We start from the raw sequence: 23498 nt of genomic DNA, 5'->3' as shown, positions 1-23498 counted from the left end.
AACCGACTAGGCCACCCAGGCGCCCCTAAAAAGTGTTTTTTTAAAGTTTATTTATTTTGAGAGAGCAAGTGACAGAGCACAAGCAGGGGAGGGTCAGAGAGAGAGGGAGTCACAGACTGAAACAGGCTCCAGGCTCTGAGCTGGCAGTCAGCACAGAGCCCGACGCGGGGCCCGAACCCACGAACCACGAGATCATGACCTAAGCGAAAGTTGGACGCTTAACCGACTAAGCCACCCAGGCGCCCCTGGAGGCAGTTTTCAAACCAAGGCACAGGAAGGGGGAACCCAAGCAGGGCACAGCAGTCCCCCTGATTTGAAGAGACGGGACTTGGAGTTTGGGGCAGTTGAGCCTTGCGGGAGTCTGTCCTTGTGTCACTTGTTCGTTCTGTCAGTCCTGAGTAGGAAGCAGAAACAGACACTGGGGAAGCTTCCCTAAGAAGGCTCTCACTGCCTGAGATCTGAAGGATGGCTGAGTCTACCAGGCAGAAACAGGAGGGGAAGGGTGTTGGAGGCAGTGGCAAGGGAGGGGACTGGCGTCCAGGCCCCCCTGGGAGTTCCCCACCTGCCCCATCCTACTCAGACCTGGGCAGAGAGCAGCCATGAGCAACGTGGAGGGATGGCCTTGACTAAGCCCCTGCATGGTACCCAGGACAGGTGGACAGAACGAGTGATCAGTGTGTCCAGAGGCGGGTGTGACTGAGTGGGGGCACTTTTCTCAGTCCCACGGCCTGATCTGGTGGGGGACATGCTGGGATGTGCTTAGGGAGGCTGACCGGGAGAGCAGGGAGTGGGTGGGCCTGGGGGAGGGGAGCTTTCCGTGTGTGTGTGTGTGTGTGTGTGTGTGTGTGTGTGTGTCACTGTGAACCTCTCGACCTGCTCCCGGATTGGCTGATGCTGCTGCACAGGCTGACAATGGAAATGCTTGCGCAGGAGAAACGCTTCTATTCAGGTGTCTCGCATTAATCTATGGAGGGGGTGGCAGCGGCAGCTAATTTGGGTATTTGCTTGTCTTTGAATGGGGGTAATTACTGGGAGTTGCCTATTGTTCCAGATTGTTCCCTGGAAGAAGGGTGGGGGGAGCACTCTCACGGGCTCTGCTGAGCGCTGCCCCCTGCAGGCAGTGTGGTGAAGTCACAGAGGGGCGGTCTGGTCTAGGGAGCAAAGGGATGGAGTCAGGGGACCCCAGGATCATAGCAGGCAGGGCTGGGCCAGTAGGGCCCTGAGAGGTCACGTGACCCAACCCGCTCATTTTACTGCTGGAAGAACCGAGGCAGAAGGGAAGGGACTTGCCCAGGGGTGCACCGCGTGGGCCCAGCCAGGCTGCTTGGCTCCGGGGAACGACCTTCCTGCTGGCCATGCCCCCCGCCCCGAGTCTGTCTGGAACTCCCCAGGCTGGGGAACATGTGTGTCAGGAACCCCCTTTCCTTTCTCTGACTGCAGGAGACCCGCGCAGTGGCGGGGTCACCGAGGCCAGCAGCCTCCTGGGGGGCTCGCCGCGGCGTCCATGTGGCCGGAAGGGCTCCCCTTACCACACGGGGCAGCTGCACCCCGCAGTGCGCGTGGCCGACCTCCTGCAGCACATCAACCAGATGAAGACGGCCGAGGGCTATGGCTTCAAGCAGGAGTACGAGGTGCAGGGCCCCAGGCCAGCCGGGCCCCCTCTCCAGGGCCTCGCCTGGCTCCTCCTCACGGCGACCCCGACCCTGGGCAACCCTCAGCCTAGCCCTGGATGGACCTTTGCTCTGACAGTCCCTAACTCAACCTAATTTTTTCCGTTTCCCTTGTTCCCAATCTCAGACTGTCCTGGTTTCTCACACTCATTCTAATCCTGACTTGAAATCTGACCTTGAATCTTCTCTTAGTCTCCATCTAGACCCTGATCATGACCTTTATCTAATATGACTCTGACCACCAATACTGACCCTGACCTCTAACCTAACACCCAGTCTGCCTTTGACCTGGACTCATCCTGAATTCCATTTGAACTCTAATTTGAATCGCATCTTCCCTCCATCTGGACTCTGACACCACCTTATTCTAATCTTGATTTGACTTTCGCCTTTATCTTCTTCCCACCTCAAACCTGGATTTACCCTAAACCTGATCCTCATTCTAAAGTGTCGGTGGACTCTGACCCTCTTTTTCCTCTGATTTTCTCTCTTTCTTCCCTTTGGTTTTGATTTTAGGCCCTTGCTGATAAAGGGATATGCAGTGACTTTATCTCAGGTGCCACGTTGAACCCTGAATCTGCCCCTTATCTGCGGTCCCATTAGTATCCTGTTGAGGGGATGGGGTCTTACAAGGGGAGGATCCCCACCCCCACCCCCACCCCCCGCCATTGACAGCCACTTTACTTTCCCTTCCGGCAGAGTTTCTTTGAAGGCTGGGATGCCACAAAGAAGAAAGACAAGGTCAAGGGCAGCCGGCCAGAGCCTGTGCCTGCCTGTGAGTCCTTGGGAAGGGCCTGGGTCTGGGGCAGTGGTGGGAGGTAGCAGGGAGGGCGAGAGCAGCCAGAGCGAACCATTTATTGAGGGCCTCCCACATGCTAGGCCATGTGCTGATTATTACACCCATGATTTTACTTACTCCTCTTAATAATCCAGTGACATGGGACATATTATAACCCCCACTTCACAGATAAGGAAACTGAGGCTTGGGAGGTTAAGCCCCCTGCTCCAGGTCACACAGCTAATACTTGTCTAAGTAGCACATGACCTTGGGCCTCCTTGGTACCGTCGCCCAGATTCTAACCGCTGGCCTGTCCTGCCTCCTCTGGTGCCAAGAGCGTCCTGGTCAGCCCTGAGCCTCTGGGTCCCCTGTGCCTGTGCCACACCTCTGGCCTCCAGGAAGCCTTCCTTCATTTCCCCAGCTCTGCGCTCCTCAGCCCACCACCCCATGGCCACCTGCTTTGTGTTTCCAGATGATCGGCACCGAGTGAAGCTGCCCCCGATGCTGGGAGGCCTGGATGCCGACTACGTTAACGCCAACTACATAGACGTGAGTGCCTCGCCGCCGTCATCCCTGCTGGCTGGCCTGGCCCTGCCCAATCCAGGCGCACTGCCTGGGGGCAGGGCCGGAAACCTGGCAGGGAATGTTTGGGGGTTTGCCCCCACCTCCTGCAGTCAGCACCAGGGAGCTCAGAGGAGGGGAGGGCAGAGCAAAGCCGTCAGGAAAGCTCCCCACAGGGCAGACAGATGGGGGACTTGAGGGAAGCAGAATGAACACATGTGGGCAGACAGCTAGGCCTGGGGCTGAGGAAGGAGCCCCCTCTCAGTGAGAGGCCAAGAGGCTCAGAGGTGGGGTTCGCATGACACACAGTAAGGCTGCAGGTAGGCAGGGGCTGGACTGTGCAGGCCTCCGATGGCAGGTTTAGGAGTTTGGCTTTTTGCCTGGGGTACCAGGGAGTTGCTGAAAGTGTTCTGTGATCAGAGTGGTACTTTAAGAGTAACAACTCATGTTTATTGAACATGTATTATGTGCCAAGCACTTTATACCGAAGATGTCGTTTTCTATAATCCCTACAATCATGCTATGAGGTAGTTAGCATCATGGCCTCACGTTACAGGTGAGGAGACCGGCTCAGAGAGGGGGAGCTACTTGCCCAAGGTCACAGAGCAAGGGCGTGGGCAAAAAGGGCCCCCCATCTCAGCCTGTGTCTCCAGAGCCTCCGCTGCTAACCAGGAGGCTCTTCTGCCATCCAGTGCAGCAGCGGGGTCTGGCGGGACCAGAGGAAGGGTCCGGGGCCAGGGCGGGCAGCTAGGAGGCCCGGGTTTGGGTGGTGAATGAGGGTGAGGGGGAACAAGGCCCAGGGACCCTGGTCAGACTCCCCTGCCCTGACAGCAGGCCGAATTGGGGAAAGAATTGTTTCTTCACTTATCAGATATATTTTGAGCATCTGCTGTGTGCCAGGCATTGTGCTGGGCCCCAGACATGCAGCAGTGACTGGGATAGACAGAGTCCCTCCTCTCCTGGGATGTGTAGGTTGTAGTGCGGGAGACCTGGAAACATATATATAAGTGAAATAACTTCAGATTAGCTGGGAAAGCACAGGCCAGAAAAGGGGCATGACCTTCCCAGTGTCACACAGCAAGTTAGTGGTCGGGCCAGGGTTAGCCATGGCAAGCTGCATGGAGGTGGGGGCTTGAGCTGGCGTTGGGTGGCCGGCGATGAAAGGGTGGGAGTGGGGGGCAGCAGGAGTGAAGTGGGAGGAAGGTGTGTACCTGGGAGGGGGGACAGTCAGGGACTCTGGAGACCTCTCCTCTCCCTCTTCTTCACCTCTGGGGGGGCAGAAAAATATGCCATGTTTTCCAGAATTCCTTGCCTTCTCCCCCACCTCCCATGCTCTCCCCTGACTGGAGTACGGGCCGGGCCTAGCCTCTTAGACTTAGGCGACAGGAGCCTCTTCTGGGTCTCCTCAGTGTCCCAGGTGGCTTCCCTTGGGCCGACGCAGGCTCACGCCGCTTCCGCTCTCGGGCCCAGCCCGGCCCCCATCTCTGCTCCTCCTCCCCTGCTCACATCGCCCATCCTGGCCACTCCTGTGCTCCGTCCACCTCCATCTGCCTCTGGCCTAATATCTGTCTCTTTTGCTTTGTACTGTTCCCTCACTGGAATCATTAAGATTCGGATTAACCGTGAAGTAAGTATCTCTCTCCCCGTCTCCTCCTCCTCTTCCTCCTCTTCCTGTCTGTCTGTCTCACCAGCTGTATCTCAGACTCTCTCTGGCTGTCTTTCTCTCCGTCCCTGTCTCTACTGTCCTTCCCCTCCACTCGTGTGCCCAACGCCAGCCGTCCATTTCAGCAGCGTGGCCAGGGGCCGCCCGGGGCTGCAGATTCGACACTACCCCTGTTGTCAGCGATTCCTTCCCGCCCACCACTGCGCTGACATGGGCCATCGGTGTTGGGGTGCTTCCACGGGCCCCATTCACCAGCCACCACCTTCTGCCGCCTTTGTCCCCCAGGCCCCCATGCCCGATGAGTCTGCCTAGCCGTACCTTCTGAGGGGCCCCAGGAGTGGTGGGCGGGGGGAGCCACTCTGGGTGCCCCATCTCTGCTGTTTGGGGGACAGCGTCTTCAAGGAAGCAAGAAAGTCCTGCTGGTCCCCTTAAAACTAGTTTCTCGGGTATTCAAATCCCTTCAAGTCAGTTTGCTTGAAACTCAGCCCTAACTACCTTGCCGCCAGTTTAGCCCTACTTGGAATCTTTTATTTTGGGGGTGCAGTTTCGCTTTTCTGTCTTTAAAAATTGGGTCATTCCTGGGTCTTCCAGGAATATTTTTAAAAATCCTATTCATCTAGTGATCCTTTAATTTGATTTTTAATATACACTCGACCCTTGAATAGCATGGCTCTGAACTGCACTGATCTACTTTCTTACTTTTTTTTTTTAAAATAAATACAATACAGTATTATAAATGTATTTTCTCTTCCTTGTGATTTTCCTAATAATATTTTCGTTTTTCTAGCTTACTTAAGAATACAGTATATAGTTCCATATACGAAAATATGTGTTACTTGACTGTGTATGTTATCAGTAAGGCTTCTAGTCAACTAGGCTATTAGTAAAGTTTTTGGGGAGTCAAAAGTTATGCGTGGAGGGGGTCAGCACCCCTAACTCCTGTATTATTCAAGGGTCAAATGTATATTATTATTTTTTAAATAATATTTGATTACCTGATGGGGTTGTTTGTTATTTTGTGGGTACCGTTCTATTTTATCTCCTTTTATCTTTTAAAAATATTGCTTCTTATTTTTTTTAAGATTGCAAAAATATAGTTCATTATCATATTTCAGACAATACAGAAATATACACATCTCTGTGTACATGAAGTGAAAGTTCCCTGCGGTGACAGCTGCTGGAGGACCGGCAGCTGGTCCCAGACAGCCCCCTGCCCCCCATTTTGAGAGTGCTTACAGTTTGTAACATTCCCAAGTTTAAACGGAGTATTAGGCCCATGAGATGCAGTGGATATACTCAGCCCTAGCGCCCCCATTAGGAGGTGATGAATATAGATACAATTCTTTCTTTTTTAATGTTTTTATTTATTTTTGAGAGGGGGAGAGAGAGAGAGAGAGAGAGAGAGAGAGAGAATGAGTGGGGGAGGGGCAGAGAGAGACAGAGACACAGAATCGAAAGCAGGCTCCAGGCTCTGAGCTGTCCGCACAGAGCCTGATGGGGAGCTTGAACTCATGAGCCTTGAGATCATGACCTGAGCCGAAGTCAGATGCTCCTCCGACTAAGCCACCCAGGCGCCCCAAGGTACATTTCTTTGTATCTGAATCTCCATACAGTACATAGCCCTGCCCTTTTGGTTCCTTGTTGTCACTCTTCAGTGCCCTCAGGAGACTTAGTAATACATCCTCACATGCCAGTTAATGAGAGTGTCATTGGCTGGGCACCGGGCTCAGTGCCAGCACCTCAGGCCCCTCATTTCCTCTTCGTGATACTCTGAGAGGAGGGACCAGCAGTTGGTGGATGAAAAAATGGAGCCTTAGAAAAGTTCAGTGACTTGCTCATGGCCACATGGAGCTGGACCTCAAGCCCAGCATGAGCCGTCCCCCCCTCATACTAGACTGTGGTTGTCTCCCTGTGCGGGGGCTCGGGACGCCTTGGGGTGCTTGCCAATGATGCAAGTGGTCAGTCCCCCAGCACCACCCAACCAGACGCTCCAGGAGGCAGGCGTATGTGCCCCAGGAGTAGGTGCCCAGACCATGCTGATGCCCGGAGGGGTGAGGACCAGTGTGCTCTCAGATGCTCTTTCTCAAGTGGGTGTGTGCTCAAGGTGATCCGTTGAACACCTGATCATTTGACACTTTGTGCTGCAGTGTTCTCTATGTCATATAATTGTGCAGGAATGCACACCTGCGATGAATAAGTTAAGGTGCAGATGCTAAGATGATCTGTTTAAACCTCGTTCAGCTGTGTACTGTGTTTGCTGACCAGCTTGGGTGCTGGCACTGTGCCGGGCTCCGGAGGGGCAGAGATGGGTGAATCGGAAGAGATGCTTGCTCTCATGCGAGATTCTCAGGCAAGCTGGAAAAGGCGGAGTAGCCTGTTCCCAGCTTGACCAGTGCTGGAGGTGGGGGGCCAGCACTGGTCCCCCTTTGCCTTTGCTGGGCCTTCTCCTTGGACCCCAGGTGCCCAGCAGCTCAGCCGAGGACTCGAGGCAGAGGCAGTGGCTGGGGAATTGGTATATATCCAGAGAGGTTCCACTGGTGAGGGCTGAGTGGCTCTGGGACGCTCTTCACTACTGGTAACTTTAACTGTGTTTTGGGCATGGTGTGTAGGTATAGAGCAGGAGCTCAGGGGGCGGTGTCTCACCGTTGTCCCCATATCGCAGAAGGGAACAGAATGCTCACAGGCTGAGAGTCTGGCTACTCCAGTGTGTTTTGAGATCCAGCATTGGTACCACCTGGGAGCTGGTTGGAAAAGCAGTCCTGGGCCCCACCCCAGACTGTCTGAATTGGAATCTCCCTTTTAACAAGATCTCTGGGAGATTCCTGTGCCCTTTTAGTGCCCGGAGTCACATGGCTGTTCTGTAGAGCTGAGCTAGGAACCCAGGTCAACTTGACTCTCCATACTCGGACTCGGATTCTTTCTTTCTTTCTTTCTTTTTTTTTTTTAAAGTTTATTTATTTTGCGAGAGAGGGAGAGAATCCCAAGCAGGCTCTGAACTTCCAGTGTGGAGCCTGATGCAGAGCTTGAACTCATGAACTGTGAGATTATGACCTGAGCCAAAATCAAGAGTTGGATGCTTAGCCGACTGACCTACCCAGGTTCCCCCAAACTCAGATTTTTTAACCCCTGTCATAAACCATCTGCCCTAGGAATTCTGGACATCCATAGTATTTGAATCTCCAGGGATACACTCTTTGAACTTCAAAGTAGCAGCTACACTAACAGCTTCTATTAAGTCCTGAGTGTGCTGGCTGTGGTGCCAGACCCTTGACATATGTTACTTTGTTTACTCCTCACAACAGCCCTAGGAGGGAAACGCTGATTCCCATTCTGTAGATGTGAAAATCGAGGCATAGAGAAATGATGGGAGTTGCCTGAGGGTGGCACGGCTAGCAAGAGGTAGAGCTGGGATGTGAACCCTGGTAGCCTGACTCCAGGGCTCCCTCTGCACCCGAGTAGCGGGGAAGCTGGGTTGTGGCTGAGAACTTGAGGCGAGCAGCCGAGCTTGATTGTCCTCTGTTCCATCTGTGCTGCAGTACTTTTTTGCTTCCCAGGTTGCCTGCACGAATGCCCTGGGGGTCACGTGTGGGCAGGACCTCGTGGGTGGCTGTGACTTCGCGATGGGAGTTGGGGCTGGCTTCTGTTTGCGGCCTGAGGGCTCCGGGGGTGGAGGATGAGGTGTCCTCTCTTTTGTGGGAGATGCTGTAGGTAAAGTGCTTAGCACAGTATGTGACCATAGTAGGGTGCAAAACTTATTATTATTATTATTTTTTAAATATTTTATTTATTTTTGAGAGAGAGAGAGAGACAGCATGAGCAGGGGAGGATCAGAGAGAGAGGGAGACACAGAATCTGAAACAGGCTCCAGGCTCTGAGCTAGCTGTCAGCACAGAGCCTGATGCGGGGCTCGAACCCACGAACCCTGAGATCATGACCTGAGCCGAAGTCGGGTGCTCAACCAACTGAGCCACCCAGGTGCCCCAAATTATTACTATTATTGATTTTAAAGATTTAAAATACATTTTACATGAGGGCCATGAGTATCCCACGTGCCCATCTGCTTCCAGCCTGAAGCCCTTATCCGGGTCTGTGGGTCCCCCAAGCTCTGGGTGACATGTCGAGGGGAGGGGCACTGCCCATCTGGTTGCCCCGAGGTGGCTGGGTTGACTGATAAGACCCAGCCTGGGGTCTGGGGTTGATTAGGCCTCAGGGGCTTTGGGGACACCCTGGTAACTTGGGTAGGGTCACCATGGTCTTTATTTGTACCCAGACAGCTGTGTTGTAAGTTGATTGTGGCTAATCCCCTGTTTATGGGTGGGGAGACCTTTGAGGACCACAAAGGAGTCACGTCCTCTGTGGTGTCACATGGCAGAGATGGGTTTGGACCCAAGACCGTGGTGTCCCAGCTGCTCTTCCCTCCTTGCTGGGGGGCTGCGGGGGCAGGGCCACCGCACTTTGGAGGGTCTCGGGAAGAGGGCGGGCAGTCGGCTGTGGGGTGGGTGTGCCGCTTCCGGGAGAGGAGGGCAGAGGGGGTGAGATCTGGAGTGTGGTGCTGCTCCCTGGGGTCTCACCGCCCCTTCTTCTCCTGTTCCAGGGTTACCACCGGTCCAATCACTTCATAGCCACTCAAGGTACCTGCACCCCTGCCTGTGTGCCCCCGTGTGCCCCCATGTGCCCCCGTGTGCCCCCGTGTGCTGAATGCGCTCTGCCGCCTTTCTGCCTTCCTCTGGTCTGCTTGACTCTCCATCTGCCTCCCTGCTGTCCCTCTGCCTGTCTGAGCGCCCCCGTTTGGTGGGGTCTTCTGGAATCCAGCCACCAGTCTCTGCCCCTCTTTGTTTTTGTGTCTCCCCTGTATGCTCAGTGCGTCTGTAGCTCCCTCGTCCATCTGTCTGTCTCTGAGGTGGTGCCTGCAGAAGGGGTAGCCAGGCTCAGTCCTGACGAGTGTGGATTGTGCTTTTTTGTCCGGGGGCTGCCCAGGTCCCTCTGGCTGTCTTCCCCCACCCTCCCCCACCCCCGCCAATCATTTACTTGTCCATCCCTCCGGGAGACTTGCGCCAGAGACCTAGGATGTAGCCCCCCAGCTCTGCCCCCTGGGTTTCACTCAGGATGGGTGGAGTCTCCAGCCAGGCCTTCCCTGATGCTCTCAGGGCCCTCCAGGCATGAGTTGGCACCGGGTGGTGTGAGCCTGGGGTGATCACGAAGCCCTCACTAGGGCTCAGGAGACCCCTGGCTGGGGTGGTGGTGCTGGGCAGCAGGTGTGCTGGCCCGAGGTGGAGCCCTTGCCTCAGGGACTGGCACCCTCTGCGCCCCAGGGCCGAAGCCCGAGATGGTCTACGACTTCTGGCGCATGGTGTGGCAGGAGCACTGTTCCAGCATTGTCATGATCACCAAGCTGGTGGAGGTGGGCAGGGTAAGCAGGGCCTTGGGGTGAGGGGGTGAGGCGGGCCGGGGGGGCAGCGAAGAGCTCGCTGATCCCGCCCGTGGGGACTCCAGGTGAAATGCTCACGGTACTGGCCGGAGGACTCGGACATGTACGGGGACATCAAGATCACGCTGGTGAAGACGGAGACTCTGGCCGAGTATGTGGTGCGCACCTTTGCCCTGGAGCGGGTGAGTCTCCTGTCACCTGGTCCTTCCAGGGTGCCTGCAGGGGCGGGGCAGAGCCCGCCTCCCCACCTCCCAGCGCAGAAGCAGGAGGGTGAGGAGGGCTCCGCTGTCTTCCTCAGCAAGGCAGTCACTCTGTAACTGGGGAGCACTGCGGGGAGCACTACAGGAGGACAGGAAGAGGAGCACCATGGGGAGCATTGCTGGAGGACAGAGAGAGGAGCACTGCGGGGAGCATTGCTGGGGGACAGAGGGGGGAGCACTGCAGGGAGCATTGCTGGGGAACAAGAAGGGGAGCATTGTGGGGAGACTGTTGGAGAACAGGAAGGGGACTGCCCTTTACTGGCGACTCTTCCAGATGATGGAGTTGATGACAGTAGCTGCCAGGTGTCGGTCCCGCTCTGCACTGAGCATCGTGCTGAACCATGACACATGTTGGTTCAACCCTGAAAAGCTCTGGAATGAGGTGTTTCCATTAGTCCCATTGTACAAATAAAGAGAATGAGGTGGAGTCATTGCATCAGTCATGAGGCCACGTGACCAGTGCCTGGCAGAGTCCTCCTGTCTGTGATTCCATTTGATCCTCTGTAAATTCTCAAGGGACACACTTTCCCCCTTTAGACTAAGGCCAGAGAGTCAAAGTGACCCGTTGGGTTGCACAGCAACGTGGTGGCAGCGGCGGGTGATTGGCAGACAGGTTTGGGCGTCAGGCAGGCCCCGGCCCGGCTCCTGTATCGTTTTTGTCGGACAAGCAGTTTCTGCTCTCTGGGCCCTGGTTTTCTCGCTGGTATGATGAGTCACGAATACCCACTCACACGTTTATTATTGGGATTAATTGAGATCCTGTGGTGAGATGCTCACCCGGCAGGTGTCTAACTGACGGGAGCAGTGACTCTGCCTGTCTCCCCAGCGAGGCTACTCTGCCCGGCATGAGGTCCGCCAGTTCCACTTCACAGCGTGGCCGGAGCACGGCGTCCCCTACCACGCCACAGGGCTGCTGGCCTTCATCCGGCGCGTGAAGGCCTCCACCCCACCTGACGCCGGGCCCGTTGTCATCCACTGCAGGTGAGGCACTGGGATCCCCAGAAGGGGACTGGGCGTGGTGTTGTTCAAGGTCCCGGAGGGAGACTAGGCTTGGGTTCATCCTGCTTGGAGACAGAGGGAAGGGGAGACTGACCCCCACGGGCCCTTTGAGCTTTGGCTCTGAGGTCGGCACCCTCGTGTGCTTCCTGGGACCTGCGGAGGCCCTGGGCCTAGAGGCTGAGAAGGCGCAGGAGACGGGGGGCTGGGGATTGGTGAGGCGCCAGGCAGGCTGAGTTCTATCTGCTTCCATTCAGCATGTGTGCATAGCACACCTGCATGCTAGGTTCGGCCCAGGTGCTGGGAAGGGCTTTGCTTTCTCTTCTCCAAGTCCTGTGGGCTTTTCTCATGCTTGGCCTTCGCATCCTGTGCAGCTCCTGGCCATCACTCCTGTCTGTCCCAAATCCTGCCTTGCTTGGCTCCTGTGACCCCAGTGGCCCTTCCTCTGCTCTGCGTCCTCTCTGGCTGCACATCTTCCTCTTGCCTCTTAAGCGCCCTGTCTGGTTCCAGCCCCCACTCTCCTCCTGGGGAGCTTAGCCTCTAACCCTGTGGTTTTAGCAATTCTACTGGCCCACACGTCCTTGGCCTCTGTGTCTGTCCTGGCTCCTCTGCTTGGATCCCACTCAGCTTCCCAAATGCCACATGGCAGGCTCAGTCCCTCCCTGCCCCGCCCCCCCCCCCCTTACCACTTCTGCTTGGTGTCTTCAGGCTTCTTTAAAATAAGACTTTGTCGAGGTATAATATACTTAAAGCAAAGTGCACACATAATAAGTGTATCCATGCCTTTATCGATTTCTATAAATTGAACACACCTGTGAAATAACCAGCCCTGCTCAGCTCAAGAACTAGAACACTAACAGCTTCCAGAAGCCCCCTTGAGCCGCCTTCCAGTCTGTACCCACCTCCTGGCTCCCGGCTCAGTCACTATCCTGACATCTAAAGCATAAATTCATTTTGTGTTCTTTGAACTTCGTATAAATGGAATCATTCAGCGTGCGTGCTTTGGTGTCTGAACCTTATGTGTGCGAGATTCATCCATATTTCATCACATTCTACCGAGTGACTCATCCACAATGTGTTTATCCATTCTGCTATTGATAGGTGTTTGGGTTGTTTCCAGTTTTGAGCTATTATGAGTAGAGCCACTAAGGACATTCTGCTGCATGTGTTTGGGCCGGCTCAGGCGCGCATTTCTGGGGGCTACAGATGTAGGGGTGGGCTTGCTGCCTGTGTAAACATGCAGCTCTAGTAGAAAGAGGTGGTACTCATTGCAGCCCCCAACAGGGGTGGGTGGGAGACCCACTACTGTGTGTTCTTGCCAATGCTATGATAGCACCGCTTCGAGCTTGAAAGCTTAGTGTCTTTCTTGTCTTCTCGCTGCGCCCCTCGGCTCAGCTCAGCTCTTTCTGAGCATGCGCATTCCCGAGGCGGGTCCGACCCAGCCCAGCTGTCGAGGAGCTCCTGGTCAGGTCCGGGAGACAGCCACGTAAATGATGGCCATGTAGCAGGAAGAGTGTTTGACAAGAGCATGCCCAAATTACTCTCGGAGCTCAAAGGAATGACATCTGGGGAAGGGCTTGGGGAGGCTCCGTTGAGCATGTGAGCAGGTGATGTGATGTGGAGGGCTCTGCTGGGTACCCAGGAGGCAAGAACATTCTTGGATTAAGCTCTGAGCATCACCTTTGTCCTCCTCCCAGCCACACTGCTACCCTTCCCCTCCTCCCCTCCTGGGGCCAGTCCCCAGCTCTGTCTTGTGTCACATTTCACCACGACTCCTGCTGCATTTGCCTCCCTGGCTCCTCCTTGCTGGTGAGGTGGGGTGTCTCTCTGTCCCCCAGTCCCTGTGTGGTGTAGACATGACCAGGTACCCCAGAACCCCTCTTCCCTTCTTCTTGGTCCCGAGCTCCTTCACCAGGCCCTGACGGGGACCCTGGCTGCTCTCTCCCCAGTGCGGGCACCGGCCGCACAGGCTGCTACATCGTTCTGGATGTGATGCTGGACATGGCGGAGTGTGAGGGCGTTGTGGACATTTACAACTGCGTGAAGACCCTCTGCTCCCGGCGCGTCAACATGATCCAGACAGAGGTGGGGGACGCAGCCCTCCTCCCCTCCCCTCTCCAGGGCTTGGGTCCCTCGCGGAGGATCTCGGAGCTGGTGGAGTGTGTCAGAGGGGTGTTCTTAGGGCCGAGATCCCTGAACCCGGCCTGCCTGCCTCTTAGGGTCTTCCCAGAGTCTGCCCCACTGTGTTCATTTGGGTGAGGTCACACAGCAGTGGGCCAAGGTCAGGTTCCACAGTCAAGATCCACTTGTGTTTGCCCTGCCCTCACCTTCAGAGCTTCTCACGGGGCTATTACAGGGGTGAATATGAGAGGAGCCAACATCCCCATGAGGGTTGTTTCAAGCAGGGTTGGTCCAACCTGTAGTAACGGGGGCTTGGCCTCCAGCACCCCTGCCTCAACCCTGGGCTTGCTTCCCCTGCCATCACCCCAAAACCTCTAGGCTCTGGCTCCCTTATGTTCTCTCTTCCTGTTCCAGGAGCAGTACATCTTCATTCATGATGCAATCCTGGAGGCCTGCCTATGTGGGGAGACCACTATCCCCGTCAGCGAGTTCAAGGCCACCTACAAGGAGATGATCCGCATTGACCCTCAGAGTAATTCCTCCCAGCTGCGGGAGGAGTTCCAGGTGGGGCATGAGCGTGTGTATAGGAGTGTGGGTGTCATTTGTGAATGTGTGTGAGTGTGTGTGTGTATTGGGAAGTCCTGAGTGCCATAGGCGTCATTGAGAGCCAAGAAAGAGGGACCAGAGTGGGGTTACTGGGAAGGACTTAGAGACGGTGGAAGAGGTGGTACATCCAAGCAGTTGAGAGCCTGTGCTTTGAAGTCAAATAAACCTGAGGTCAGATCCTGGCTTGGTTAAGAGCTGTGAGTGGCCTTGAACATTCACATTACTTCCCCGAGTTTTGGTTTTCTTATCCAGGAAAGAAAGTCAACATTGCCCTTGCAGTGTTTGTACTCATTAGGATTTCTTTTGGTTGCAAGTGACAAAAATCCAACTGCATCACTCTTGTAACTGAAGAGGCTGAAGATGGTGCAGCTTCAGTTATGGCTGGATCCAGGGGCTCAGATGATGATGCCAGAACTTAGTCTCTGTCCAGTTTTAGTTCTGCTTTCCTTTGCTTTCGGCTTCTCAGACCCGCACCCTGGCCCCCAGCAGTGCCAGGCTCATGTCAGGAGACCGGAAAAAGGACTCCCAACAGCCCCCACAGAAGTCCTAGAGCAGACTCTCCTGTGCCTTCCCTGAGCCTGTCACCAGGGCCAGGGACACACTGATGGGCCCAGGAATGGTTATGGTGGTGGAGCCACTCTCAGCATGTCACGTGACTGAGATGGGGGGGGCATCAGTGGGCATGTTCTCAGTGGGCAGGCAGAGTCCCCCCCAGGTCCCCATGTCCTCTGCACCGCAGGCTCCTCTGAGGGTTCAGTCAGGGATGGCACCTTCTGGAAACCTGATGCTGTCTGTAGAGCCAGTGTCGACTGGTGTCACAGGAAGTGCTGCCTGTGACTCTTGGGGCCAAGAGTGTTGCCTATTGGGCTCTGGGGATCATGAGACACTGGGGCTCCCTGTTCGGGGTCCCCAAGGACAAGAGGAAGAAGCTGAGACCCCGTCGATCAGGCTGCATGAGGCATGAGGTGGAGGAGATAACCCGGGGCCCCAGTCTTGCCGCAGCCATGGGTGCCTCGGACTTGCGTTTTGTTCAGACAGGGCTGACCATCTCTGCCAGGTCCCCGGGGTCCGCCTTGTGGAAGACGTGGGGATTCCGGGCTTGTCTGCCTTTTTTCTTTCTTTCTTTCTTTTTTTTTTTTTTTTTTTTTTTTTTTTTTTTTAATATTTAGTTATTTATTTGAGAGAGAGACATTGAGGGGTGGGGAAGGGCAGAGAGAGAGGGAGACACAGAATCCGAAGCAGGCTCCAGGCTCTGAGCTGTCAGCACAGAGCCTGATGTGGGGCTTGGACTCATGAGCTGTGAGATCGTGACCTGAGCCAAAGTCAGATACTTCACCTACTGAGCCACCCAGGCACCCCAGTCTTGTCTTCTTGAAAGCACCTGATCAGCTCGTAAAGGTCCTCACTGTGCCTTCCAGTATGGAGACTTGCGTGTGCCTGGTGCTGTGCTCGGTCTTTGGCGTTATCTCTTTATCTTCCCACTAGCCCCCTGAGGCAGGCATATTATTATCCCACTTTACAGCTGAGGAAAGTAGTGCTGAGAGATTCGGCAGCCTGTCTAAGGTGGTGCAGGGAGCCAGGAGGCACACTCGAGTCTCCAGAGCTGTTCAGAGCCCACGCGGGCTGGAGGCAGGGAGCCTGGGGTCCAGACTCAGTTCTCCATCCATAAAATGGGGTTAATAACCCAGCTCAGTGTCCTTCAGCCGCGGTTGTGAGGGGGCCCGGCAGACACGGGATGTCTGTAGCCACCAAGCCCTACCCTGTTCCTCCTTGCACGCTGTGTAGACGCTGAACTCGGTCACACCACCCCTGGATGTAGAAGAGTGCAGCATCGCCCTGCTGCCCCGGAACCGGGACAAGAACCGCAGCATGGACGTCCTGCCGCCTGACCGCTGCCTGCCCTTCCTCATCTCCACCGACGGGGACCCCAACAACTACATCAACGCGGCCCTGACCGACGTGAGCGTGGGGGGCGGGGCGGGCTCCGGGAAGGCTCCGGAGCCCAGGGGGAGGGTGGGGGGCTCTGGTCGGGAGGAGGTCAGGCCGGGGAGCCGAGTCAGTGCCTGTCACTGGTCTGAGGCCCGGAGCTGGGGTCTCAGACCCTTCACCTGTGGAGCTGGAAGGGACTTAGAGTTTTATTTATTCAAAGATTGTATTGAACTCCTACAATGTGCTGGGCACAGGCCATACCCCTGAATCTCTGCTCTCCTGAACCTTGTATTTGGTAATGGGTTGGGACAGTCGACATACAGTGGCATGTCAGACACTGGTAATTTCTACAAAAAGCAAGCAGGCAAAAGTAATATGCAGTGCGGGCTTTGGGGGGGAGGGTGTATATGACGATTTTTAATGAGGTGGTAAGGAGGGCCTCTTTGAGGAGGTGACCGTTAAGCAAAGAGCACAAAAAAGGGAGGGAGAGAACCATAAATTTGTTCTAGGCAACAGGAATAGCACATGCTAAGGCCCTGAGGCAGCGAGCAAACTTGGCCAGCCTCTAACCTCCATGCCCAAGTTCCCATTGCCGCATATATGGGAATCTTTCGTGTTTAGTTCCCAGGGTTATGGGGTTGGCCACTAGAGGCCTGGGGGCTCACCTTATGAATTCAGGCCTTAGTGTGCCAGCCAGCCTCTCAAATGGGCCACTGGAGGCAGCCTGGCCCCAAGGGGAGGGCTGTGCAGCCCAGGGTGGGCGGAGCGGGAGGACGGCCTGTGGGGGTGCTCAGGCCCTGCCAGGGGCGGTGAGCAGGCCCCGCTGAGTCCCAGTCTCCCTGCAGAGCTACACACGGAGCGCAGCCTTCATCGTGACCTTGCACCCACTACAGAGCACCACGCCTGACTTCTGGCGGCTAGTCTACGATTACGGGTGCACCTCCATTGTCATGCTCAATCAACTGCACCAGTCCAACACCGCCTGGGTGAGCCTCCACTGCCCAGGGCCTCGCTGTGCCCAAGGGCAAGGCCCAAAAGCCTAGGGTTGGATCCCGGCTGGATGCCACCTGTTTGTTGAGTGACCTTCGATGGGTCTTGCTCCCTCCCAGAGCCTTGGTTTCTCCTTCTGTAGAATGAGGCTTTCGGATTGGAGGCAAATAGCTGCTTTTTATTGAGTACCTGCTGTATGCCAGGGACTCTGCTTCATACTTATGAGGCTTTAGGTGAGAGGATTAAGACCTAGAGAGGTGAAGTGACTTCTCCAAGGTGGCAGAGCTGAGCCCCTCCCCCAGGCTGCCTTCCTCCAGAGTCCGTGGAACTAATTGCCCGTAGTGGGGGCCTTTAAGGCAGACTCCAGCCTCCTTCCTTTTTGACTCTTTGGTCTAGGGTAAGTTCATTTGCTCTTTGAGCCTCAGTTTCTTTTAAGTCTGGTGCACAGTAGGCGCTACATACACGGCAGGGATGGAGGTGATGGAGTTGAGGTGATGGAGGTTGGTCCAGACACTGGCTCAGCGGCCTCAGTGTGTGGGGCTGCCCCAGCTTCCTTTCAGGGCTCTCAAGGCTGGCTGGCACTGCCAGGAAGTGCAGATGTTCGGCCTTCCACCCGTGCATGGCCCTGTCCCCTTCTTCCCTGGACCTCTCTTCAGCTCCTTATCCTGGCGGTCGGCAAGTTTCCTGTAACATGAGCATGACAGTCTCTTAAAGGCTGAGAAGCCTTGCTAACTGGGCTCTTTACGAGTCAGGCACTTGGTACAAATGACCTAGGACTACCCAGTAATGGGCTCTGGCCCTGCGGCAGGGGTCTGGAGGGAATCCCGGGTGGGAAGAATCTGTCCTTGCTAAGGAGGAGGGGAAGGACCCATAGGGAGGCCCACACAAGACGTCACTCAGTGCTCACCATTTGCTCATTCGTTCAGCCGCCTTTTCCCACTGGCCGCTCCCTACTGGGCCCTGCAGCAGGCAGGGGGGGAACAGAAGAACACATAGCCCCGCTCAGATCTCATGGTCAGCGGTGAGCAGGGTACAAAACCCAACAGTGACAGCACAGAGGGAAGGGGCTGTCGTGGAGCTGGTACTGGGATGTGGAGAAGCCTAGGGGATCATGTATCAGGGAAGGCTTCTGGAGGAGGTAATATCTGAGCTGAGATGTGTAGGAAGGGTAGAGTTTAACTAGGTGAAGACAGGGCGGGTGAGTGATCCATGGAGAGGGAACAGCATGTGCAAAGGCCTGAACACAAGGAGTGGCCAGGACCCCAGGTGAGAAGAGGAAGCTAGGTGGGCGTGGTCAGAGAGGGAAGCACGAGGTGCAGGGAGTCATCTGGGAGGAGCTTGGGGACCGTGTTCACAAATGTGGAAATGGGGGCCCAGAAGAAGGAAGAGGCTTGCCTGGGCTCTGGGCAGAGCTGAGCCTAGAAGCTGGGGCTCTGGACCTGCTGGCCCGGAGGATCTGTGTCTGTATGTGTGGTGGGGGGATCCACCTCCTTCACCCCTCCACTGTCTCCAGTCGGGCCTGGAGAGAAGGGTGCATTGAAGGCCCTGACTCCAGGGTGGGGCCCTAGGGAAGGAGTGGGGGTCCTGAGCTGTGTTGCAACGCCAGGGATACCCCACCTCTGTGAGCTGATGCTGGGGAGCAGGGCAGTGAGAGGGAAGGCTGGGAGTGTGTGGGGGGGTGATGGGGTTGGTGGGGGTGACCCCAGGCCTGGCCCTGGAAGAAGGCAGCCTCACGTAGGAATGTGTGTGTGTGAGTGTGAGTGTGTTAGGTGTAGCTGTGTAGCTGCACAGCAGGGATTGTCAGCGCACACCTAGGAAGGGCTTGTCTCTGCTGACCAGAGCCTCTCTGTGCAGAGGGTGTTGGGGTGGGTGTGCACCGCACTGCAATGGGTGAGCAGGGGGACTGGGGGGACTTTGCAGGGGAGTTGGCAGTGAGTGAGTGGGTCAGGGTGTGTGGGAGCCCCAGGGCAAGCGTGGAGGTCAGGGCTGGGTAGGAGCAGCGGCTGCCCCAGCCTGGCTCTGCTCAGCCCTCCCCTCTCCGTCTGTCCGTGCCCTTAGCCTTGCCTGCAGTACTGGCCGGAGCCCGGCCGGCAGCAGTACGGCCTCATGGAGGTGGAGTTCGTGTCGGGCTCAGTGGATGAAGACCTGGTAGCCCGTGTCTTCCGGGTACAGAACATGTCTCGGGTGAGTGACCCGGGAGCCCTGCGGTGAGGACCTGAGGGGTCGCTGAGGCAGCCTTGTTAGAGCCTCTCGAGGTCCCCATGGGGCCTTGTGACCCCAGTGCTCACACCCCCTGGCTGGCCGCCTGTGCCCCCAGCTGCAGGAGGGGCACCTGCTGGTGCGGCATTTCCAGTTCCTGCGCTGGTCCGCCTACCGGGACACGCCTGACTCCAGGAAGGCCTTCCTGCACCTGCTGGCCGAGGTGGACAAGTGGCAGGCGGAGAGTGGGGACGGGCGCACCATCGTGCACTGCCTGTGAGTGCGGGCCCTGCTGTGCGGTGGGAAGAGGGGGGGCCCTGAGGCCCAGTCTGAGAGAGGGGCTCACGGCTGGCACTAAACCCCCCCAGGGGCGGGGGGCCAGGCGGCCGTGGCCCGGACTCTGCGTGGCCGTGCAAGCATGGCCCTGTCTTCCCTGGAAGAATCCGCTCAGTTTCCAGGGTGTAGACTCAACCCTGAACAACTGTCCAGCACCCTCCGTGTGATGTATGACTTTGCCAATTAGAGTCCTGACAGAGCTGTTTACTGCGAGACACACTTGAAGCCAAAGAATTCCGGCCTTTGTTCGTGCATGCACACATGCAACGTTTTCATTCATCCCTTCACATGCCCCCATTCATAAATCCATGTGTGCCTGTCTGGGTGTGCTCGCTCCCCTGGCCCCACCTTGTCCTGCTTTTAACTCTTACCCTCCCGTGGCCAGCCTAGGCACACTGGATCCAGTGGTAGGGAGCTGAGTCAGGCGGGGCCGGTCCTCAGGGACGTTCTAGTGGGAGAGACCCCTTGAGATGGGGGCTGAGGGCCTAGTTTATCCCCCATTTCCCAAGGGGAACCCCACACCTCGATGTCACAGGGAGCGGACTAGGGAGAGCACAGTGGATAGGAAGTGACTCTGTTTGCCTCGGGGGGTGGGTGTGTACGTGTGTGTGTGTGTGTGTGTTCACCTTGTGTCTGTGTTGCTGGGGGCGTTCATTTTCCGTCCTGCTCTCCGGGGTTTGCTTGCCCTCTGCAGCCATCCTCTGTCGCTGTCTTTGTCTCAGTGGATTTCTCTTGGAGCGTGTCTAGCCTCCTTTCCCGCAGAATCTGCCGTCTTTCTCCTGGAGGCTATTTTCTTAGCTGCCCATGGGCTTTGGATGTTAGTTTTAGCGTCAGACTTCGCCCCTCTGAGCTCCCAGACCCCTAGTTCCTGGGTTCCCTAAGTCCCGCCCCTCACCTCTGGGCCCCCTGACCCCTCCCCACTGGATTCTCTAAGCTCCTCCCCCCGCCCCTCCCTCCTGGGTTCCACCCCTCACCTCTGGGCTCCCAGAACCTTACTTCCTGGGTTCCCTAAGCCCCACTCCTCACCTTTAGGCCCCGTGGCTCTTCCCTCCTGGGCTCCACCCCTCACCTCTGGGCCCCCCAGGCCTTGACCCTCCTCCCTCTTGGTTCCCTGGTTCTGCCAGTTCTTTGGTTTTCCAGCCTCAGGCCTCCCTCTCTTGAGCCCCATCCCAAACCTTGTGTGTGTTTCATTTAGAAACGGGGGTGGCCGCAGCGGCACCTTCTGTGCCTGCGCCACAGTCCTGGAGATGATCCGCTGCCACAACCTGGTGGACGTTTTCTTCGCTGCCAAAACACTTAGGAACTACAAGCCCAACATGGTGGAAACCCTGGTGAGAGGCCATGGCCCCCCGTCTAGCCACTTCCAACTTCCCGGTCCATGCCAAGCTAGTCCCTCTGCACCCGCTGTCCGCGGTGTGGTTCCCATGACGGCCTTTGGGTTCTGATCTGATGGTGCCAAAACTATGATCCACATTTGCCCCTTTCCCCCAGAGATGGGCCAGGGCTCATGCTCGCCCTCTGTCTCCCGCCCCCCACTTCCCCAGTATCAAAGAGGGACCAGGCTCATGATTTCTTCTTCTCTCCCTCTGCCCAGGATCAGTACCACTTTTGCTATGACGTGGCCCTGGAGTACCTGGAGGGGCTGGAGTCCAGATAGCGGGGCACCCGGCCTGGAGCACCCACTGTGTGCTCAGAGCCAGGCCCGGCACTGGTGAGGAAGACCTGCGCCCCTAACTGCTCCACGACAGCTCCCCTGGGGGAACGCACTAGAGTGGCCACCGGGCCATCTCGGCGCCCCTTCCACGGTGCACGGGGCCTTACACCGTGTCCGAGGGGCAGGCTGTGGGCCAAGGAGAAGCTTAGCGGGACTGCAGCCCAGCCCACCTGCATAGGGTCCTGCAGGTCGCGCTGTGTGTCTGGCACTGCCTGGTAGAGTGACAGCGGCTCAGAATCGCCGGCTAGGGAGGACCCGGGCCCAAGCTCCATGACTCCAGCCTCAAGCCCCTTGTCTCTGTCCCAGCCCTTGACAGAGATGAGTAAGGCCCTGTGGGGCCTGTGTGTGGCCAAAGTTTCCACCCAGCATGGCTTCCTCTGGATAGGGGTAGAGAGTGCATTGGAGCTTGGCATCTGGAATCCCATCTGGCCCGACCCCTGAGGGTCCTGGGTAGACCAGGCACATCAGACGGTCCTCTCTGGAGGGGACAATGCCCCCCTCCTCCACCCTGCTGCCCCTCTACAGCCCTGGGGATATGTTGCTCACAACCCCCCCCACTATTACTTCTTTGACGTGCGCTCTGAGCTTCCTTGTACCAAGATCTGCCTCCTCCTCACCCTGTTCTACGCGGGCCCCTTCCTGCCTGACCCAGTGTCTGCAGAATGAAGGCACCTTAGCCCTTCTTCCTATAACTTTCAGGCCTCACTGGCGGGTCCTCCTCAGCCTAGGCCATGATAATCTGCAAAGTTGAATGACAGCCCTTGGGGTTGAGGTCTGTTTGGCTCCGGGTCGGGCTACGCACTGGGGACGGGTCACTGCTAGATCAGGGGTGCCTGCAGCTTCTCCAGTTCAGCGGAAGAAGGTGTATTTTGGGACGGAGGAGCAATTCTCTTTTTGTGAATTTCATTATTTTTTGATGGGCGGGTGGGAAAATCTCTCGAAAATGGGGCAGGCCACACCCCATTCCGTGCCTCAATTTCCCCATCTGTAAACTGTAGATATGACTACTGACCTACCTCGCAGGGGGCTGTGGGGAGGCATACGCTGATGTTTGTAAAGCGCTTTGTAAATAAATGTGCTCTCTGAATGCCACAGAGAAGCCTTGTGTGTGTCTGACCACCCTGGGTGGGGCCTGCTCACCTGCCCCCAGTCTCCTGGTACAGCGGGAGGGCTCTGGGCTGGGAGGCAGAGCCCTGGGTCCAGTCAGGCCCTGATTTTTCCACTCAGCAAATGGTAGGGGTGTGGACCAGAGCATCACTCAGGGGCCTTCTACTTGTAGGGGCAGGTTCCAGAGAACTCTGACTACTGCTGCCTCCACTCAGGCCTCTGGAGCAGCTGCTGAGGATGTAGGCTTTATGCTGAGACCCCTGAGGGCTCCAGAGCTGCCTCTCACCTCTGGGGGTCTGAATCTGGGTTGAGCTCTTTTGAGGACATCATGGGAGGCTCAGGCTTTGGTATCAGGTGGATGGGCCTCATCGGCTTCAAGACCCTGGGTAAGTCAGCTGCCCTCTCTGGGCCTCTGTAAAATGGGGATGACGCTGATAAGATCAGAAGAGGTCCTAATTAAGTGCCTTGCATGGTACCACGGGTGCTGAAAGGGCTCTGAATACAAATACATTAGAGAGACAGACATACTCTGCTCTATGCTGATCACCCCAGCCATTCCCAGCCTTGGGCTTCTGCCAGAGGAGGAGTGGACGAGCTGGTAGGGATCTCAGTCACTCCTGGCTCTGTCATAAACTTCTGTCATCCTGGGCAAGACATTTCATGCTCCTGGGCCTCAGTATCTTCATATGGAAACTGGCTCTATGATGTACTGCTTCTGTTCTCATACTGGCTTACTCTCTGTGCCTCAGTTTCTCCCTTGGCCAGAGAATGCAACCTATGCCAATGACTTCAGGATCCAACATCTTTTAATCTCAACTAAGATTTTATTATGATCCCATTTAGCTAGGGTACGTGGCCCTCTCTTCGCCATACTCATTCTGAACTGACTGCTAAGCCTTAGCTGATGAGTGACAAGTGTATCTGACAAATGTATGTCAGATACTGGCCAAGCAATAGAATGTGACTTGCTGTGACCAATAGAATATGGCAGAAGTGATGGCAAGTGAGTTCTGGATCTTAAGCCTCAAGGGGAACTGCAGCTTTGCTTTTGCCCTCTTGGAACTCCACCACGTAAGGAAGCCTGTCTAGTCTCCTGTAAGGTTCGAGGGCACATGGAAAAGAACCATCAGAACGCATCCC

At 56.2% G+C, this 23498-nt stretch overlaps 1 protein-coding gene across 3 annotated transcripts in view; it reads left to right on the top strand.

Annotated features, from left to right (window-relative positions):
- The window catches only part of PTPRU (protein tyrosine phosphatase receptor type U), a 78478-nt gene extending 56135 nt beyond the window's left edge, over positions 1–22343 (top strand). For 2 of the 3 annotated variants that reach the window (XM_039232715.1, XM_039232706.1), the window contains 15 exons: positions 1441–1631; positions 2370–2445; positions 2921–2997; positions 9267–9303; positions 9985–10082; positions 10166–10282; positions 11187–11341; positions 13306–13441; positions 13892–14041; positions 15869–16042; positions 16858–16998; positions 19061–19186; positions 19320–19477; positions 20733–20868; positions 21132–22343. In XM_039232715.1, coding sequence (XP_039088646.1) covers positions 1441–1631; positions 2370–2445; positions 2921–2997; positions 9267–9303; positions 9985–10082; positions 10166–10282; positions 11187–11341; positions 13306–13441; positions 13892–14041; positions 15869–16042; positions 16858–16998; positions 19061–19186; positions 19320–19477; positions 20733–20868; positions 21132–21194 — 1835 coding nt within the window. In that variant the 3' untranslated portion in view covers positions 21195–22343. Of the gene's footprint in view, positions 1–1440; positions 1632–2369; positions 2446–2920; positions 2998–4618; positions 4637–9266; positions 9304–9984; positions 10083–10165; positions 10283–11186; positions 11342–13305; positions 13442–13891; positions 14042–15868; positions 16043–16857; positions 16999–19060; positions 19187–19319; positions 19478–20732; positions 20869–21131 lie in introns of all 3 variants that reach the window. The other variant, XM_039232699.1, reaches the window with a different exon arrangement.
- Positions 22344–23498: the final 1155 nt, after the last annotated feature.

This window comes from Hyaena hyaena, unplaced genomic scaffold, assembly GCF_003009895.1.
Source record: "Hyaena hyaena isolate Hyena2069 unplaced genomic scaffold, ASM300989v1 scaffold_3, whole genome shotgun sequence".
NCBI classification, from domain to species: domain Eukaryota; kingdom Metazoa; phylum Chordata; class Mammalia; order Carnivora; family Hyaenidae; genus Hyaena; species Hyaena hyaena.
This window is presented reverse-complemented; position numbering and strand designations above follow the sequence as displayed.